This window comes from Oncorhynchus keta, chromosome 18, assembly GCF_023373465.1.
Source record: "Oncorhynchus keta strain PuntledgeMale-10-30-2019 chromosome 18, Oket_V2, whole genome shotgun sequence".
Taxonomy (NCBI): Eukaryota; Metazoa; Chordata; class Actinopteri; order Salmoniformes; family Salmonidae; genus Oncorhynchus; species Oncorhynchus keta.
This window is the reverse complement of record NC_068438.1, coordinates 1,740,773-1,761,985: the sequence shown is the minus strand read 5'-3', so window position 1 is coordinate 1,761,985 and position 21,213 is coordinate 1,740,773. Positions and strand designations below refer to the sequence as shown.

General features: G+C 43.6%; 1 protein-coding gene across 4 annotated transcripts in view; it reads left to right on the top strand.

The window, feature by feature from the left end:
* The window catches only part of LOC118397034 (protein furry homolog), a 231,669-nt gene that overhangs the window by 186,195 nt on the left and 24,261 nt on the right, over positions 1-21,213 (top strand). For all 4 annotated transcript variants that reach the window (XM_052467095.1, XM_052467092.1, XM_052467093.1 and 1 more), the window contains exons 54-60: positions 3,611-3,811; positions 4,368-4,517; positions 5,264-5,430; positions 5,736-5,943; positions 19,634-19,783; positions 20,077-20,175; positions 20,483-20,566. In XM_052467095.1, coding sequence (XP_052323055.1) covers positions 3,611-3,811; positions 4,368-4,517; positions 5,264-5,430; positions 5,736-5,943; positions 19,634-19,783; positions 20,077-20,175; positions 20,483-20,566 — 1,059 coding nt within the window. The remainder of the gene's footprint in view (positions 1-3,610; positions 3,812-4,367; positions 4,518-5,263; positions 5,431-5,735; positions 5,944-19,633; positions 19,784-20,076; positions 20,176-20,482; positions 20,567-21,213) is intronic.

Here is a 21,213-nt window from a genome sequence, read left to right as displayed (position 1 = left end):
CCATACGAATGGAATTACTAGAAGGGGCATCTCAATGAAGCCATAATGGGTGGCCCTTTATAATTCTATGGTCTCAACAGATCTCCAGGACACTTTGTTGTGTCTACTTTCATTTCTTCTCTTCTATCCTCTAATGTAATGTGGGTTTATTTTTTTCTGTTTTTGTCTGTGCCACCATCTAGGAGATCCAGGTAAGTCCAGTCATGTTGCAATGCAATTACTGTATTGTGTAGATGGAATGTAGTGGGATGTAGTAGTCTATGGATCCAAACAGTACCCTATTCCCTATGTAGTGCACTACTTTTTACCATAGCTCTACAGTAGTGCACTACATAGGGTGGATTCTTTCCCTATGGAGGTGTGTGATACAGTAGCACTGTGCATGCTCACGCACATTTTTGGAGTGTGTTCAGGGTTTACTCACCCTAATGTTAAGTCAAGTCCTCACTTAAGACTACACTTCCTGTCAGGGCCTGTGTTCTTAGTACTTCCTGTCAGAGATTCTATAGCACCATGTAGCTCGGACGTGACCTAACAGAATCCCATCAACACACATTACACACAACCTACCATTCACTGGATATGAGCAGACTTATTGCTCTCAAACGAGTAGTATGCAACTTAATAATCAGCTGTTGAGGTAATGTCCCAAATGCACCCTATTCCCTACACAATGCACTACTTATAGATTCCTCTCCATTTATGTTGCATTTGCTCAGATTATTATTTAATACCAGTCATTTGTAAAGTGGCTGTTCCACTGGATGTCATAAGGTGTATGCACCAATTTGTAAGTCGCTCTGGATAAGAGCAATGTTCCAGTGATAATAGCAATGTTCCAGTGATGTGCAAGGACTGTTTTCAAGAGACCATCTCCTTAATATCAAACAGAACTTACCCAGAACGTGGTTACGGTGTTCTCTGAATATTCAATATTAGTGTTCTAGACACGTTTCATGGGATCATTGTAAGAAGATGAATGTGTCCAGTTTTCTTAGGGTTAGGAGGATATCTAATCAACGTCACACCAAACATACACAGAACATGGTTGCCACATGTTCTCAGACTATAAGTCATTCATTTTCTAGATAGGTTTCATGGGAACGTTGCAAGAACTTTCCTGTGTACAAGGACGTTTAAAACAGGCCGTTCTGTCATGGTCCCCTGGAGGTTTTTGTCTAGTTCCCAGCTTTTTCTAGGGACTTCCCTAAAGAAGTTTTTAGGCCTATGCCTGATGGTCCTAAAGAAACGTTCCCCCGGAAGAAAAATACTTGTTTCTTTACACACCACCCCTTATTATGGTTGCCGAGCCCATCGCCCTGATTGGTGAACCACTTATCCATTCACTGATTGGTGAACCACTTATCCATTCACAGCTTTTTGTCTGTTTGCAAGGTTAGGGACACCCACACACACACACAAACAGTACTTTCAACACGCAATGTTTTCAACTTACATATTTGAAACACTTTGCTATACAAGATTATATTGTGCATGTTCATATACAGTGCCTTCAGAAAGTATTCACGCCCCTTGACTTTTTCCACACTTTTGTTGTGTTACAGCCTGAATTTAAAATCGATTAAGTTCAGATTTTGTGTCACTGGTCTACACACAATTCCCCATAATGTCGGAATGGAATTATGTTGTCAGTGTCCTGAATACAAAGTGTTATGTTTGGGGCAAATACAAGACATCATAGAGTACCACTCTTCATGTTTTCAAGAATGGTGGTGGCTGCATTATGTTATCAGTATGCTTGTCATCGGCAAGGACTAGGGAGTTTTTTTTTAGGAAGTCGGCTTGAACTTTAATGGCAAGACTTGAAAATCCCACGTTGTAACACAACAACAACAAAGTCAAGGAGTGTGAATACTTTCTCAAAGACACAGTAATTATTCTTACCTGGGGTTTGAACTCAGATCTTGGGTCACGGCATTCTGATCTTCTTGCTACTCCACAATGTGTGTGTCAGTTGTTAGTTAATCTGATTATTGTCTCATCGTTGATTTGATTGACTTATTTCATACATTTTAGGGGTTGTCTGTTTTATTTATCTCATGTTGCTGGGCATATTACTCTGTTTAATGTTACTCCAATGAAAAATAAAGTATTTTTGATTTAGTGTACTTTTTACTTCAAAGTTTTACATTGTCGGTGAAATCAGTCTTTGACGGTGGTGTAGCAGTAAGATCAGAATGCCGTGAACCGAGAGGTTATTTGTTAAAAAGTGAAGAATAATAATTACTGGAAATGAACATGCACAAAGTGTCAAATATGTTAGCTGAAAACAATGTATGTTGATAGCAGTGTTTGTGTTTGTCCCTTGCCAACAGAAAAAGAGCTGTGAATGTATCAGTGGTTCACCAATCAGGACCTTGATGGGCTCAGCAACTGTAACAAAGGAATGTTCTAACTCTAATGTCAAAACATGCTAAATAGGTTCTCAGGAGGTTTTTGCTAGCATGCATAATAATGTTACCCTAACTAATGGAAAACTGGACACTCAAACATCAGGGGAACGTTATGGGTAACATTACAAAAACTTTATCTTTCCCTAGAATTGTTAGCTGGGACTACAGGCAGGTTCAAACAGATCTGGGACCAGGCTAGCCCTGTCTTTCCACCAGAGTAAAATATGATGAAGCTAGTCAGTCACCACAGGTCCAGGATCTGTCCTGCCTGATGTGGTGACCATGCTGTATTCCAAATGGCACCTTATTCCCTTTGTAATGCACTACTTTTGACCAGGGCTCATAAGAAAGTAGGGTGCCATATGAAATGCAGCCCTGAGGAGGCTGGTTGGATTCTCCAGAATCGTGACCTGATGGAAAGTAATTTGGCATCTGAACTGGTGTAGGATGATGTTTCCACTAGACACATCTTGGGTCAGTTTTGCATTTCCCCCTGTAATGGTTAGGGTTGGGGGAGGGGAAGCTGTACCTAGAGGAAACTTCACCCAGGAGGATCTGAAACAAGACTGAAGCCATTAGGCTCAGGGGGATGATAATACTACACAATATTTAGGAAGTCCAAAAAGCTCCCAGTGGAGTCATACTCAAGTTATTTTTCAGTTTTTGTTAAGAGGGCTATTTTGATTTGATACATTGGAAAGTTATTTTATGATGCTCTAAAAGACTACTTTTTCACGTGACTTGCCAAACCGTACTGTGCTGTCTTGGATATTTTTTGTTCACGTGGTCCATCAGCACAGTTCCAGCAACTGTGGACGAATGTGTAACCATGCTAGGGTAGTACATCTCAGCTTGGCTTGTATCACCTCCGCTCAGTAGTGTGAAATGGTGTAAGTGAGGCTGTTGACATTGTCATGGAGTAACTCTCCCATGAAGATCAGCCTTGATTTGACTTGCACTGCATGGTCAAGTATTTGTGTGTGTGTGTGTGTAGACCCCTTTTTGTGTGCGTGTGTGTGTTTGTGTAAACCCCTGTGTGTGCATGCATGCATGGGTTTAGACCACTGTGTATGTATGTGCGAGTGTATAGACCCCCTTTGTGTGTGTGTCTGCGTAGACCCCTGTGAGTGTGTATGTGTGAGGCATCTGGCTCTGTGTCATCTAGTTTCTTAAAGCTGTGTGGATCGTCCTCGCAGGGGGAGACGATGGACAGCTTCAATTGGGGGGTGCGGAGACGCTCCATGGATAGCCTGGACAGGAGTGACATGGTGCCCCTGGATGACAGTGAGCTGTCCAGCAGCACACCCAGCCTAGGCCAGTTCACCCACCAGGACTCAGGGGAATCTTCAGAGGAAGAGTCCATCACCGCCAGCCAGATCCTCTCTCACTCCCAGGTGGTACGTCTCTCAAACCACAGACCTAGGATCAGATTACCCCCAATCCTAACCTTAACTATTGGGGGGATTAAATAATATCTGACCATGTATAAACGGTTACAATTGCTAGGACACAACCAGGAGGCATGCTCTGCTGCTCTCTGCTTATCTCATACAATTCTGCTCAAATACTTTGTTTACACTATGTATTGTGGAATGGTTTTCTCTCACAACAGTTGCCTTGTGCATGATGTCCTGACTAGCAGATCTGGGTTCAAATAGTATTTGTTTTCTTCAAAGTACTTCAAGCTCAATCAAGTTCATGGAACCAATGGAATGGTCCCAAAAGTGCAAACCTCGCCCATCTGGCACTGGTTCAAGTAGTATTTGTTTCCTTCCAAATACTTCAAGCTCGATTGAGCTCGCCTGGTGCCATAGAACCAAGGTAATAGGTAAAAGTGTAAACCTAGCCCGATCGATCAATCAAAATATTTGAAAGAAAGCAAATACTATTTTAACCCGGATCTGATGATTAGACTGGAGGAGGACTCTGAGCTGTACTTTTGTCTCGTTGCAGATTGTGAATCTCTCCCCCACCGAGGAGGTCAATCAACTGGACTCTCTGTACACCTCCGGTGACAACTCATCCACTGACCCTCCTCTTCCCCCTCTGCACACCCGAACGTCCAGTTTCGAGATCTCGCTGGCAGAGAATTCAATGTCGAGGGTGAATAAGTACATCGAAGTGTCTGAGATATGGGCGCCCACTCACTCCTATTCCTCCCATCAACGCTGCCAAATAATACAATTATATCCTATAAACCTATTTTGTGGTTGTTTGGTAGCAAGGTGGTTCTCTTTCTGTGTCTGAAACAATTGGCATAATTTGTACACACTCGTGAAAACGTAACCAAATGTGAAATTAAACACAGCATAGAGTATCTTTGTCCATTGGAAAGGGCAGTGTGCCTATCATTTATTCCTAATACTGTACTTTCAAAAAATGTCTTACCTTTAGGAGGAAAGTGTCAAAATTGTGAGTCATTCTCATCATTCGGCAATATTATGCATATTCCCCCAAAAGCACATAATCGAGGATATTTGAGTGCATGTAATAATAATGGATTCATGGAGTGCTTTAACACTTTAGTCCTCTCAGTGATTTACCGTCAGTAGAACCCCATCAGTGTTGTATTAAATTACATAGACCAGTGTTTCCCAAACCTGTCCTCAAGTACCTACAGCCAGTGTTGAAGTACTGGAATAGATCAAATTGGCTGGGGGTACTACACTGAGTGTGCTTCCCAAATAGGACCCTTTTCCCTATATAGTGCACTACTTTTGACCAGAGCCCTATGAACCCTAGTCAAAGTAGTGCACTACCTTGGGAGTAGGGTGCCATTTGGAACACAACCTGATATCTGATGCCGGCACTTTGAGTAAGTCCCTCCCTCCTTTCCTCTCTCCCTCTAGGCTGAGGTATCAGTAGAAGACGAGGACACGAACATCCATGAGGATGACCTGTCCATCAGTGACCTCCTGCCAGGGTTTGACTGCAGCGGCGACAGCTTCAGCCTGGAAAATCTGGCTCCGGGAGACGACCGAGGAGAACTGGACCTGGACTTCAGCGCTCTGCCCAGGTACATAGCACTGTTCAAGTCTGTTAGAAGAAAACGAGGTTAATGAAAGAGTTTATAGTGCTTTATACATTTCAGGCCAATAAATGCTTATTAATTGTAATGGAATTGGTCATAAAGTGTGATCATGAAAGTCTAATCAAACCTGCAACAGTGCTTTTGTCAGTATTTATAACCTTTTCATACTACTGAATGGTAAAATACTATTATGTAAGCAAGCACAATATAGTTCTGGTCAGCATGATGGTCTGAAAAGTGTTTTTGAGTGCTGCTATTTCTTCATGTGTGTGCCTGGTTTACCCCACCAGTCTCGGCGAGGAGGAGAGAGACGAGCTGATGGAGTCTCGTTCTTCCCTTCCTCCGTCACCCTTCTTCTCGGCCATCCTGGCGGCGTTCCAGCCGGCGGTGTGCGATGACGCCGACGAGGCGTGGCAGAGGCACATCAACCAGCTGGTGTCCGACTCAGACGGCTCCTGCGCCATCTACACCTTCCAAGTCTTCTCCTCCTTCTTCCAGGTAGATGGTGGATTCACATTACTCACTACCTGTGCTCTCCCCCCTGTGCGTTTATTTTTTTACAGCATGTGAAACAGGCTACCACCAACGATACTATCGAGCACAGTGTTTAAGCTGGCCAGCGAGAGCTTCCCTTTTCTGATTGGTTATCACAAAGTTGTGTTACTGAAATTCGCAACTATAGTTGCCAACAGTCAAATCTTAGAATGTCGCGTGTCTCCTTCCATTGAAAATGATATATTTATTTTTTGTTGTTGCTGAAACGAGTTAACCATCTGAATCTATTGTAACAGCCAAAGGACCTTCCGGTACCGCGTCAGGACCTGGTAATACAGAACCCAGTCTGCATCTCAAAAGACACCAGTTGTGTCCCAAATGGCAACCTATTCCCTGTATAGTGCACTACTTTTGACCATGGTCTATAATCAGCAATTAAGTGTCCTATCTGCCATAGTCAGTCAAACCGGACTACAGTGCATTCGAAAAGTATTCAGACTCCTTTACCTTTTCCACATTTTGTTACGTTACAGCCATATTCTAAAATTGATGAAATAAACATGCTTCCTCATCAATCTACACACAATACCCTATAATGACGAAGTGAAAACAGATTTTTAGACATAACAGATACCTTATTTACATAAGACTCGAAATTGAGCTCAGGTGCATCCTGTTTCCAATGATCATCCTTGAGATGTTTCTACAACTTGATTGGGGACCACCTGAGGTAAATTCAATTAATTGGACATGATTTGGAAAGGCACACACCTGTCTATATAAGGTCCCACAGTTGACAGTGCATGTTAGAGCAAAAACCAAGCCATGAGGTCGAAGGAATTGTCCGTGGAGCTCAGACAGTATTGTGTCGAGGCACAGATCTGGGGAAGGGTACCAAAACAATTCTGCAGTATTGAAGTTCCCCAAGAACACAGTGGCCTCCATCATTCTTAAAAGGGAGACGTTTGGAACCACCACGACTCTCCCTAGAGCTGGTCGCCCAGACATACTGAGTAATCTGGAGAGAAGGGCCTTGGTCAGGGAGGTGACCAAGAACCTGAACCTGAAACTGAAGTTTAGGGTGGCGTCTGTAAAAAGCACATGAGGAAACGGATTCTCTGGTACCATCCCTGAATGCCAAGAGTTTCGGTGAAGCATGGTGGTGGAAGAATCAAGCTGTGGGATTTATTTCAGCGGCTGGGTGACTAGTCAGGATTGAGGGAAAGATGAACAGAGCAAAGAACTGAGATCCTTGATGGAAACCTGCTCAGGAAGGTTCACCTTCCAACAACAGGACAAAGACCCTAAGCACACAGTCAAGACTATGCAGGAGTGGCTTCGGGCCAGAGCCTGGACTTGAACTCGATCGTAGATCTCTGGAGAGACCTGAAAATAGCTGTGGCAACACTCCCCATCCAACCTGAGAGAGCTTGAGAGGATCTGCAGAGAAGAACAGGAGAAACTCCCCAAATACAGCTGTGCCAAGCTTGTAGCGTCATACCCAAGAAGAGGCTGTAATCGCTGACAAAGGTGCTTCAACAAAGTACTGAGTAAAGGGTCTGAAAATATTTATTTATTTGCAAATGATGGTGTATTGTGTGTAGATTGATGTGTTAAAATTATTTAATCCATTTTAGAATAAAGCTGTAACGTAACAAAGTGGAAAGTCAAGGGGTCTGAATACAAAGTCATTACACTGTTTAGTTTTTTCAGGATCCCCGTTAGCTATTGAACAAGCAGCAGCTGCTCTTCCTGTGGTCCACATAAAACATACAAATAGATAAAGTACATAACAGTCAAGGACAACATGATATTACATTAAATTCAAAATACAAAAATAAGGGTTATACATTGATCAAAAATATAAACACAACATGTGAAATGTTGGTCCCATGTTTCATGAGATGAATTTAAAAAATCCCAGAAATTTTCCACATGTAAAATGTCTGTTCTTCTATGGCCTGCATACTCACCCATTGAGCGTGTTTGGGATGTGATTGAACTGCATGTTCCCAGCAACTGCCATTGAAGTGGAGTGGGACAACATTCCACAATCAACAGTCATGACCAACTCTGTCGCTGCATGAGGCAAATAGTGGTCACACCAGATACTGACTGGTTTTCTGGTCCACGACCCTACCAACAGATGCATATCTGTTTTCCCAGTCATGTGAAATCCATAGATAAGGGCCGAATGAATTTATTTCAATTGACTGATATCCTTATATGAACTAACTCAATAAAGACACCAAGAGACAACAACTAATCATATGTACATCTTCTATACAGTACAGTTAAATTAGATCTTCAGAAAGAGGAGAGGAGTGTGCTAAACTTGCTTTTTACCTGAGTAACCTCTGTGTGGCATGGCTCTGTACATAACTTTAAATCTTTTGGGGGTTTGGCACCTTGAAGAAACACATTGAGGTGTCTGGTCTGTTTGAAGTCTATGCAAATAGATTATGAAGTGGTTAGGCATTTTCAACACACAAATGTTTCTTAAAAGACTAGAAAAATGGCACCGAAGAGGATGGTTGACGTTTTACATGCCCATAATAAATTGTGCTATTTTGTAAATTTCTTGCGTTGTTTGTAAACTTATTTTTTAAACTTATTTTGCACATAATGTTGCTTTTACCGTCTCTTATGACCGAAAATAACTTCTTGACATCAAAACTGGGATTATACTCACCACGGACTGAAAGAAGCTTTTTTTTCTTTAAAACGAGCCCGACGAGAAAGATACACTGCTCTCCCGGGAACAGGCCCAGAATCACATCATTTGGTGAAGAAAAGTTGGAGGAAAAGAGGACGCAGATCAGGCTGCCTTTTGAGAATCCGTAGGTGAGCGAGTAAAGTCCCATTGCCATCAATTCTACTTGCTAACATGCAATCATTGGAAAATAAAAATGGATGACCTACGATTATCCTACCAATGGGACATTAAGAACTGTAATATCCTACGTTTCACCGAGTCGTGGCTGAACGACTACACAGACAATATAGAGCTGGAGGGATTTTCAATGCACCGGCAGAACAGAGAAGCTATTTCTGGTAAGACTAGAGATGGGGGGTGTCTTTTTGTCAATAACAGCTGGTGCGCGATGTCTTGAGGTATTGCTCGCCTGAGGTAGAGTACCTTATGATAAGCTGGAAACCACACTATCCCCAAGCGAGTATTCTTCTAAACTCAGCAAAAAAAGAAATGTCACTTTTTCAGGACCCTGTCTTTTCAAAGATCATTCGTAAAAATCCAAATAACTTGGATTTGCGTTTATCTTGGAAGGAATGAGTGTTACACCAAGGCCTGTACTCTGGAGCGGGATCGATTTGGAGGTGGAGGGTCCGTCATGGTCTGGGGCGGTGTGTCACAGCATCATCGGACTGAGCTTGTTGTCATTGCAGGCAATCTCAACGCTGTGCATTATAGGGAAGACATCCTCCTCCCTCATGTGCTACCCTTCCTGCAGGCTCATCCTGAAACGACCCTCCAGCATGATAATGCCACCATCCTACTGTTCGTTCTGTGCGTGATTTTCTTCAAGACAGGAATGTCAGTGTTCTGCCATGGCCAGCGAAGAGCCAGGATCTCAATCCCATTGAGCACGTCTGGGACCTGTTGGATCGGAGGGTGAGGGCTAGGGCCATTCCCTCCAAGAAATGTCCAGGAACTTGCAGGTACCTTTGTGGAAGAGTGGGTTAACATCTCACAGCAAGAACTGGCAAATCTGGTGCAGTCAATGAGGAGATGCACTGCAGTATTTAATGCAGCTGGTCGCCACACCTGATACTGACTATTACTTTTGATTTTGACCCCCCCCTCCCCCCTTTGTTCAGGGACACATTATTCAATTTCTGTTAGTCACATGTCTGTGGAACTTGTTCAGTGTGTCTGTTGTTAATGTTCATACAAATATTTACACATGTTAAGTTTGTTGAAAATAAACGCAGTTGACAGTGAGAGGATGTTTTTTTTTTTGCTGAGTTTATATTATTCGTAGCCATCTATTTACCACCACAGACCGATGTTGGAACTAAGAGATCACTCAACCAACCACCTATAAGGCCATAAGCAAACAAGAAAATGCTCACCCAGAAGCAGCTCTCCTAGTGGCCTAATGCAGGCAAACTTAAATCAGTTTGATCACATTTTTACCAGCATGTCACATGTTCAACCAGAGGGAAAATAAACTATACGCCACCTTTACTCCACACACAGAGATGCACACAAAGCTCTCCCCCGCCCTCCATTTGGCAAATCTGACCATAATTCTATCCTCCTGATTCCTGCTTACAAGCATAAACTAAAGAAGGAGGTATCAGTGACTCGCCTAATACCGAAGTGGTCAGATGGTGCGGATGTTACACTACAGGATTGTTTTGCTAGCACAGACTGGAATATGTTCCGGGATTCATCCAGTGGCATTGAGGAGTATACCACCTCAGTAATCGGCTTCATCAATAAGTGTATCGACGACGTCGTCCCCACAGTGACCGTATGCATATATCCCAACCAGAAGCCATTGATTAAAGGCAACATCCGCATCGCGCTAAAGGCTAGAGCTTCCACTTTCAAGGAGCGGGACACTAATCTGGACACCTATAAAAATCCTGCTATGCCCTCAGACGAACCATCAAATAAGCCAAGCGTCAATACAGGATTAAGATTGAATCCTACTACACCGGCTCTGACGCTTGTCGGATCTGGCAGGGCTTAAACTATTACGGGCGACAAAGGGAAACCCAGACGTGAGCTGCCCAGTGACTCAAGCCGACAAGACAAGCTAAATGCCTTTTATGCTCGCTTCGAGGCAAGCAACACTGAAGCATGCACAAGAGCACCAGCTATTCTCGATTACTGTGTGATAACGCTCTCAGTAGCCGATGTGAGCAAGACCTTTAAATAGGTCAACGTTCAGAAAGCTGCGCGGCCAGATAGATTACCAGGACGTGTACGCAAAGCATACACGGACGAACTGTCAAGTGTCTTCACTGAGATTTTCAACCTTTCCCATGTAATACCTACATGTTTCAAGCAGACCACCATAGTCCCTGTGCCCAAGAACACAGAGGTAACCTACCTAAATTATTACAGCCTCTTAGCACTCACGTCTGTAGCCATGAAGTGCTTTTAAAGGCTGGTCATGGCTCACATGAACAGCATCCTCCCAGATACCCTAGACCCACTGCAATTCGCATATTGCCCCAACAGAACCACAGATTACGCAATCTAAATTGCACTCCACACTGCCCTTTCCCACCTTGACAAAAGGAACACCTATGTGAGAATGCTGTTCATTGACTACAGCTCAGCGTTCAACACCATAGTGCCCACGAAGCAAAGGACCCGGTAACTGGATCCTGGACTGACTGACGGGCCACACCCCGGGTGTTAAGGGTAATATTAAGCACGTCTGCCACTCTGATCCTCAGGGGTGTGTACTTAGTCCCCTCCTGTACTCCCTGTTTGTCCATGACTGTGTGGCCAAACACGACTCCAACACCATCATTAAGTTTGCTGACGACACCACTGTGGTAGGCCTGATCACCGACAACGATGACACGGCCTATAGGGAGCAGGTCAGATAACTGGCAGAGTGGTACCAGGACAACAACGTCTCCCTCAATGTGAGCAAGGAGCCAATCATGGACTACAAGAAAACGGTGGGCCGAACAGACCCCCATTATCATCGACGGGGCTGTAGTGGAGCGGGTCGAGAGTTTCAAGTTCCTTGGTGTCCATATCACCAACTATCTATCATGGTCCAAACACACCAAGACAGTTGTGAAGAGGGCATGACAAAACCTTTAACCTCCTCAGGAGACTGAACAGCAAAGGACCTTGGGAAGATGCCGGAGGAAACGGGTACAAAAGTATCTATATCCACAGTAAAACGAGTCCTATATCGACATAACCTGAAAGGCCGCTCAGCAAGGAAGAAGCCACTGCTCCAAAACAGACATAAAAAAGCCAGACTATGGTATGCAACTGCACATGGGGACAAAGATTGTACTTTTTAGAGAAATATCCTCTGGTCTGATGAAACAAAAATAGAACTGTTTGGCATAATGACCATCGTTATGTTTGAAGGAAAAGGGGGAGGCTTGCAAGCCGCAGAACACCATCCCAACCGTGAAGCATGGGGGTGGCAGCATCATGTTGTGGGGGTGCTTTGCTGTCGGAGGGACTGGATGCAATCTATTTTGTGAAATGCACATTAAGGAAAATTTATGGGAATAAATTGAAGCAACGTCTCAAGACATATGTCGGGAAGTTAAAGCTTGTTGCAAATGTGTCTTTCAAATGGACAATGACCCCAAGCATACTTCCAAAGTTGTGGCAAAATGGCTCAAGGACAACAAAGTCAAGGTATTGGAGTGGCCATCACAAAGCCCTGACCTCAATCCTATAGAACAATTGTGGGCAGAACTGAAAAAGCGAGCAAGGAGGCCTACAAATTTGACTTAGTTACACCAGCTCTGTCAGTAGGAATGAGCCAAAATCCACCCAACATATTGTGGGAAGCTTGTGGAAGGCTACCTGAACGTTTGACCCAAGTGAAACAATTTAAAGGCAATGCTACCAAATACTAATTGAGTGTATGTACACTTCTGACCCATTGGGAATGTGAAGAAAGAAATAAAAGCTGAAATAAATAATTCTCTCAACTGACATTTCACATTCTTCAAATAACGTGGTGATCCTAACTGAACTAAGACAGGGAATTTTCACTTGGATTAAATGTCGGGAATTGTGAGAAACTAGGTTAAAATGTATTTGGCTAAGTGAATGTAAACTTCCGACTTCAACTGTATATAATAGGCGGTGTCAGAGGAAATCCCAAAACATTTGTCAGACTCCACTCACCCAAATCAGACAGTTTTCTCTGTTACCTCACGGCAAGCGGTGCCGGAGCGCCAAGTCCAGGACCAAGAGGCTCCTTAAAAGCTTCTACCCCCAAGCCATAAGACTGCTGAACAATTAATCAAATGAACACCGGATTATGTTGACCCCCCCCATTTGTTTTGTACACCGCCTACTCTCTGTTATCTATGCAGAATCACTTCATCCCTACCTAAATGTACAAATTACCTCTAACCTGTACCCCCGCACACTGACTCGGTACCGGTACCCCTGTATATAACCTCATTGTTGTGTTTATATGTTTATATATATATATATATATATATATATATATACTGCTCAAAAAAATAAAGGGAACACTTAAACAACACAATGTAACTCCAAGTGAAATCAAACTGTCCACTTAGGAAGCAAAACTGATTGACAATAAATTTCACATGCTGTTGTGCAAATGGAATAGACAACTGGTGGAAATTATAGGCAATTAGCAAGACACCCCCAATAAAGGAGTGGTTTGCAGGTGGTGCACTTCTCAGTTCCTATGCTTCCTGGCTGATGTTTTGGTCACTTTTGAATGCTGGCGGTGCTTTCACTCTAGTGGTAGCATGAGACTGAGTCTACAACCCACACAAGTGGCTCAGGTAGTGCAGCTCATCCAGGATGGCACATCAATGCGAGCTGTGGCAAGAAGGTTTGCTGTGTCTGTCAGCGTAGTGTCCAGAGCATGGAGGCGCTACCAGGAGACAGGCCAGTACACCAGGAGATGTGGAGGAGGCCGTAGGAGGGCAACAACCCAGCATCAGGACCGCTACCTCTGCCTTTGTGCAAGGAGGAGCAGGAGGAGCACTGCCAGAGCCCTGTAAAATGACCTCCAGCAGGCCACAAATGTGCATGTGTCTGCTCAAACGGTCAGAAACAGACTCCATGAGGGTGGTATGAGGGCCCGACGTCCACAGGTGGGGGTTGTGCTTACAGCCCAACACCGTGCAGGACGTTTGGCATTTGCCAGAGAACACCAAGATTGGCAAATTCGCCACTGGCGCCCTGTGCTCTTCACAGATGAAAGCAGGTTCACACTGAGCACGTGACAGAGTCTGGAGACGCCGTGGAGAACGTTCTGCTGCCTACAACATCCTCCAGCATGACTGGTTTGGCGGTGGGTCAGTCATGGTGTGGGGTGGCATTTCTTTGGGGGGTCTCACAGCCCTCCATGTGCTCGCCAGGGGTAGCCTGACTGCCATTAGGTACCGAGATGAGATCCTCAGACCCCTTGTGAGACCATATGCTGGTGCGGTTGGTCCTTGGTTCCTCCTAATGCAAGACTATTCTAGACCTCATGTGGCTGGAGTGTGTCAGCAGTTCCTGCAAGAGGAAGGCATTAATGCTATGGACTGGCCCGCCCGTTCCCAGACCTGAATCCAATTGAGCACATCTGGGACATCATGTCTAGCTCCATCCACCAACGCCACGTTGCACCACAGACTGTCCAGGAGTTGGTGGATGCTTTTGTCCAGGTCTGAGAGGAGATCCCTCAGGAGACCATCCTCCACCTCATCAGGAGCATGCCCAGGCGTTGTAGGGAGGACATACAGGCAAGTGGAGGCCAAACACACTACTAAGCCTCATTTTGACTTGTTTTAAGGACATTACATCAAAGTTGGATCAGCCTGTAGTGTGGTTTTCCACTTTAATTTTGAGTGTGACTCCAAATCCAGACCTCCATGGGTTGATACATTTGATTTCCATTGATCATTTTTGTGTGATTTTGTTGTCAGCACATTCAACTATGTAAAGAAAAAAAGTATTTAATAAGAATATTTCATTCATTCAGATCTAGGATGTGTTATTTTAGTGTTCCCTTGATTTTTTTTGTGTGTGTGTGTGTGTGTGTGTGTGTGTGTGTGTGTGTGTGTGTGTGTGTGTGTGTGTGTGTGTGTGTGTGTGTGTGTGTGTGTGTGTGTGTGTGTGTGTGTGTGTGTTAAAAAATCTTAACTCTTCTTGATCTGCACTGTTGGTTAAGGGCTTGAAAGTAAGCATTTCACGGTAAGGTGTTGTATTCGGCGCATGTGACCAGGTCGATTTGAAGAGAACCCTCATCCATGAAAGACTATCATGCATGTTGTTGATGTTAGTTGTGTGTTGCAGTTAAAGGCAAGGTGTGCTGCTTTGTTTTCAGCCAGCTGCAGCTTTGCTAGGTCTTTCTTTGCTGCACGTGACCATTACCAGACAATAATCAAGATGGGTAAAGATCAAAGCCTCAACAACTACTACAGTTGTTCTGCGTTTTGACAAAGATCATCTTTTTTATATAGGATTTACCTCCCCATCTTCAACATCTTTGTCAATATAATTTGACCATGATAACTGACCATTCAATGTTACTTCTTCTTCAACATCTTTAATGGTCACACCCTTTATGCACAACTCCAGTTGAGGTTAAGGTCTAAGAGAAGGCTTTGAACCAAATACAATGCTTTTGGTTTTAGATGTATTGAAGGCCAGTTTATTGTTAATTACCCATTCTGACTCTGACTGTAACTCCTTGCTAAGAGTCTCTGTGAGCTCACTGGCAGTAGGTGCAGAGGTGTAGAATGTGCAATCAGCATACATAGTCATTTTACAGCCCAAGGCAACTGACCTGAGGGGTGCCGCACTGTCCATATGGGTATTTCTATAAGCTAGGGTATCAGTGAGCATTTCTTGTAGTGGACAAAATTCCACCAAGCCTATTAAAGGGTAAGGTGGAGCTCTCACCTTGTCTCCATCCATCAATCCCTATCATATTTCCAGAAGTGTCAAGACTTTGGGCAGTAGTGGCTAGGGGGTTGTTTCTGGACAGGCCATGGGTATTATGGTAGTTCAGTTAGTCAGTCACTACATAAAAAAAAAAATCAAATCAAAATCTATTTATAAAGCCCTTTTTACATCAGCAGATGTCATCAGATGTAGAAGTGCAGTGTCTAGGAAAAACTCCCTACAAAGGCAGGAATCTACGAAGAAACCTACAGACCCTGGTTCGATGACTGGCTGTATCACAACCGGCCATAATAAGGAGTCCCATAGGGCGGCGCACAATTTGCCCAGCGGCGTCTGGGTTAGGGAGGTTTTGACCGAGGTAGGCCGTCATTGTAAATAAGAATTTGTTCTTAACTGACTTGCATGGTTAAAAATAAAGGTTAAAAAAATAAGAGGAACCAGGCTCTGTGGGCTGTCCTCTTCTGAGTGTGCCGGGTGGAGTACATGGCCATTAAGGCCAGATAGTTCAAGATGTTCAAACGTTCATAGATGACCAGAAGGGTCAAATAAGAAATGTGTTTGTAGTGCGTGCAACTGACATTTACCTCAGGAGTAAATGTCAGTTGGCTTTTATAGCCGATCATTCAGAGGTCGAGACAGCAGGTGCGGTAGAGAGGAGGGAGATATAGCTGTGAAATAGGGAGAGGGAGCTAATACCTGTTGAATACTTGCTTCCTCTGTCCTTGGAGAATCTCAATTGTATTTCCTTGATTTGTTGCATCCTCTCTCCTCGTCTCCTTCTCAAAAACCAATGGGATGAGAAGGTCAGAGATCCCTCCCCTCACCTTCTTATCCAATGGATTTTAAGAAGGTGTGAAGGAAATGCAATTGAGATTGTCTCCTTGTTTCCTCCATTTCTCACCTCCCTCTCAAAGCACATTAGGGAGAGGAGGAAACGTTCCTCCCCTCGGGCTCCAATGCACTTTCGAGGAGAGGCATGGAATGGAGGAAACAAGGACAGAGGAGACAAGAATGTGAAGTCTCGTTTTCAGTTTACTGATTATAATTTTTTCATTATCGGTTATTATTGTCAATGACTTTGAAAAAACCCATTATTATTATTATTGTTGTATTACATTATTATATAAACTATAAAACAAATATATAAATGCTGTTCATCTTTCCATTCTTCTGTTTAGCATAGCTATAAATGATAGAGAAGTTGACCAAAGCACAAACAGACCTGGATTCTAGGCATGACAAAGAAACATGCAGTGTCATGCCTAGTAGCCAGGTGACATTTTGAATGACATGTAGATGTTTTGTTGCTAGGAGTTATGGTCTCATTGTGCCCATCTAGATTGTTATTACTGTAACTACACATGTAATAATAATTACATGTATATCAAACCATTTTGACCCTGATGTTACAAATTGGCCCCTTTTATTTCTAGCAAGACCCATATCTGATTTTAGTGTAGCTCCCATTGAAGAATACTCTGAGTTCTATTAGTTAAGTAACTCTCAAACCATGTGATGTAAAATCCCATCAAGTGAGTTATGATCAATAACATAAAAGGCTTCACTGAAATCTAAACGTAACAGCTCCAACTATCATCTATTTATCCATTTATTTTAGCCAATCATCAGGGGGATATGAGTCAGTGCAGTACAAGTTGAGTGCCCTTCTCTATATGCATGCTGTTTAGAAAGTTCTTCGTTTTTTTCTGCTGGTAGAACAAATGGAACGGGCCAACCTCCTGCTACTGTTGCCATTGTTCTTTTTGAATTTGATCATTGAAATAGTGATGATGTGGCCGATTATTCCCTGCACAATGTTCCCCTTTTCCTATGCAATGTCATTTTAGATTTACCCATGTCTTGCTGCAGGGACAGTGGGATTAACATGACTGGACCATCGTAGGCTACATCCCAAATTGAACCCTATTCCCTATATAGAGGGGCCCTGGTCAGTGCACTATGTAGGAAATAACATTTGGGATGCGGCTCACAGTCCCTATCAAGATTACTCTGTTTGAACTGTTAAGCTTAGAAAAGCTGCGGTGGTTATGGCTCCAGTTCTGAACAAAAGACCAGTGTCACGTAGAGGGGCAATCTAGCACTTGTATATTACTTGAGAAGTGAAACAGAGGAGGTACAAATGGGAGGGATGAAAAGAGAATGAGGAGCAGGGTCGAGCGTGAATAAATAGAAGCGTAGAGAAAGGATTAAGTGTAAGTGCGAGCTATCATGATAGTACCCCAGGAACCCTGATTTAGAATGCTTAAGAGTGAGGCTAGAGGCCTCCCGGGTGGCGCAGTGGTTAAGGGCGCTGTACGGCAGCGCCAGCTGTGCCATCAGAGACTCTGGGTTTGCGCTCAGGCTCTGTCGTAACCAGCCGCGACCGGGAGGTCCGTGGGGGCGACGCACAATTGGCCTAGCGTCGTCCGGGTTAGGGAGGGCTTGGCCGGTAGGTATATCCTTGTCTCATCGCGCACCAGCAACTCCTGTGGCGGGCCGGGCGCAGTGTGCGCTAACCAAGGTTGCCAGGTGCACGGTGTTTCCTCAGACACATTGGTGCAGCTGGCTTCCGGGTTGGATGCGCGCTGTGTTAAGTAGTGCGGCTTGGTTTGGGTTGGGTATCGGAGGACACATGACTTTTAACCTTCGTCTCTCCTGAGCCCGTACGGGAGTTGTAGTGATGAGACAAGATAGTAGTTACTAAACCAATTGGATACCACGAAATTGGGGAGAAAAAGGGGTCAAATTCAACAACGACAAAAAAGAGTGAGGCTAGTGATTAAGTTGAGGCCCACTGAAGAGTAAATAATTATCCGTATAGTAGGCTGTCTTACATAATGGAATGATGGAATGGAATGATTCATCATAAATGTGCATTTTGTTATGGTGAAAATTTGCTTCTCCAACATCGACGTGAAACCCACATTGCGCCGCCTATGTTAAAAGTGAGATGACAAACCTTTAGGTCTAGGCTACTAGGCCCACAGAGATCAAATATGAAATGAATAGGGATTCTATAGGCCTGTAATTCTATAATTAAACCTAGGCTATAAAAAAAATAGTGTGCGTTTGTCACTGATGGTTTTTGCTTGACATACATTTTTAAGTAAGAAATCTGAGTCAGCATCACTCTGTTACTGTGGAATTAGCCACCACCGACCCCTGAAAATCTTACAATGGAGATGATCGTGACAACCAACCCCACATTCCATGTGACAACCATCCCCCTGAATGCTAATTAAGATGTTAGTTATCACATGGCTTGACCTAGGAACTGAGAAGAAAATACTTAATTGTTTTACTTTCACCTATGGCAATGCATAAATTCCCCTCACCTAAATTTTTTGTCATGCTGACATGAATTGACCAGGTGGATGATTTCACACATTTTGACCTCAAAATTACTACACAGCACCATTTAGATTGGGACTAATTAACACTGTGACAACCAACCTGGGTCTCCCCTATATTTTGCTGTGTTGATGGCCCCAACGGCACTCAAACCCACAATTCTAGCACAGATGGAACAATGAGACAGATAATTCACCGGATATATAAATGTGAAGCATCTGGTTGGCGTTTCCACTCACTACCAAATATGGTGATGAGAGCAAACCCAGTGGCCGGCAGTGGGAGAAGATGGAGCGAGATCGATTTTTGGCTGATATTCTGCAAATGTTCTCATCGATGAAACATTTGCTCTCCATTTCTGTTTCCCAAATGAAAATCTGTAACAAACAGTGGACTGCGTTTTGTAGACTTTACCCTTAGCCAAGTCTCTAAATAATTGCGTTCTTTAGGAGTGCAAGGGTGAATTGAGTTATTGCACACGTGCACTTCAGAGTAGGCGTTCCCTAACAGAAATCTGCAAATAAATGTTAGAACATGCTAATGGGATCTCACTAGCTCGTGCTTGGCTCTTCCCACCTTTGTTGTTCTGCCCACTATGATTAATTTGCGCCCATTGGAAAGGGTTGGTCTATCTTGAATTAGTTTTATTTTTTATGATTTTGGCATTGCAAGCGCCATGCTCTACCAACTGATCCACATGTTCGTTTTTTTGCTTTTCAGAGTATTCAGAGCAAGTTCTGCTCCCTAACCTGTGATGCTGCGGGTTACCTAGGAGATGGCCTGCGAGGGATAGGTTCCAAGTTCCTCAGGTCGTCCCAGATGCTGACGTCATGCTCCGAGTGTCCTACGCTGTTCATAGACGCTGACACCGTGAGTAATAGATCAGCATTTACTAATTATATATTCTATTCCTGTGTAATGGGTGTAACTTATGGTATTTTGGTAGATCAGCAATGAATTCACTTCTATACTTCAGTTTTATAATTAGCAGTGTAATGCGATGCCAACGTGTTTTATATTATGTATGTACTGTATGTATTGTGTATATGTTTTGCTGATGTACGATGTTCTCATGTACAGTCTTATCAAACCATAACAATGTGTCATTAGACCACTCTTTTGGTCACCCCAAAGTATAAAACAAAATGGTTTTCATTCCCCAGATCATCTCCTATGGGCTCCTGGAGAAGATTAAATTTAGTGTACTGGAACTCCAAGAATATCTGGACACTTACAACAGCAGGAAAGAAGCAGCCATAGCTGTAAGCCCTGATACATGAGTTGCTGTTACTACATGTTTTAAATACACCCGGTTACCAAAGTCACCTTGGTACAGCCCGAAGAGGATGGACTCGGTGGCTGGTTACTGTCGAGGTTTCTTCCTGCTAACAAGTTTTTACTTATCACTTCCTCTTTGTCTCAGCTGGATTACCGCATCCCTGAGTTACTTTTGTGACAACTGTTGACGTTGAGGGCCTTTATACCTTTGATTGATTGAAGTACCAATGTTTCATCAACTCATCATTTCAGAATATGATGTCACAATAACTCCCCTTTCCTGTCCCACAGTGGTTAACCAACTGCAAGGCCACCTTCCCCATAGGCAGTGGGGGTGTCATGATTACCAACCAGCCGGGGGAATACGAGGAAAAGGTAGGACCTCTGTCCACGGGTGTGCTCGCATACTCCCTTAAAAGAACTAAGCTTGAAAAAAAGCGGCAATAGTACTATTTGTCCATCTTGAGACGCTGTAGCCACTTCTTAAAATAGTCTGAATTAACGTTTTTGCCAAGGAGATCTTAAGCTGTTTGGTGCAGTATTTCTCAAGTGAAATAATTTGCATGAAAACGAGTCTTCTCTCGTTGAATGTAAACAAACACTTAATTTAATAATCCTCACTGTTGACCAATTACCGATGAAGGGGCATAGACGTCGGCTACCAACTTCAGCTTGCCTCAAACATCCAAAGACCAAAACTAACAAAAACGTCACAAAATGTTGTCATTGTACACTGAACAAAAATATAAATGCCACAGTTTGGATGCACTGAGATACCGTGATGAGATCCGGAGGCCCATTGCCATGCCATTCATCCGCCTCCATCACCTCATGTTTCAGTATGATAATGCACGACCCATGTCGCAAGAATCTGTAAACAATTCCTGGAAGCTGAAAGTGTCCCAGTTCTTCCATTGCCTACATATTCGCAAGACACACGTCACCCATTGAGCCTGTTTGGGATGCTCTAGATCGACGTGTACGACAGCGTGTTCCTGCCAATATCCAGCAACTTTCGCACA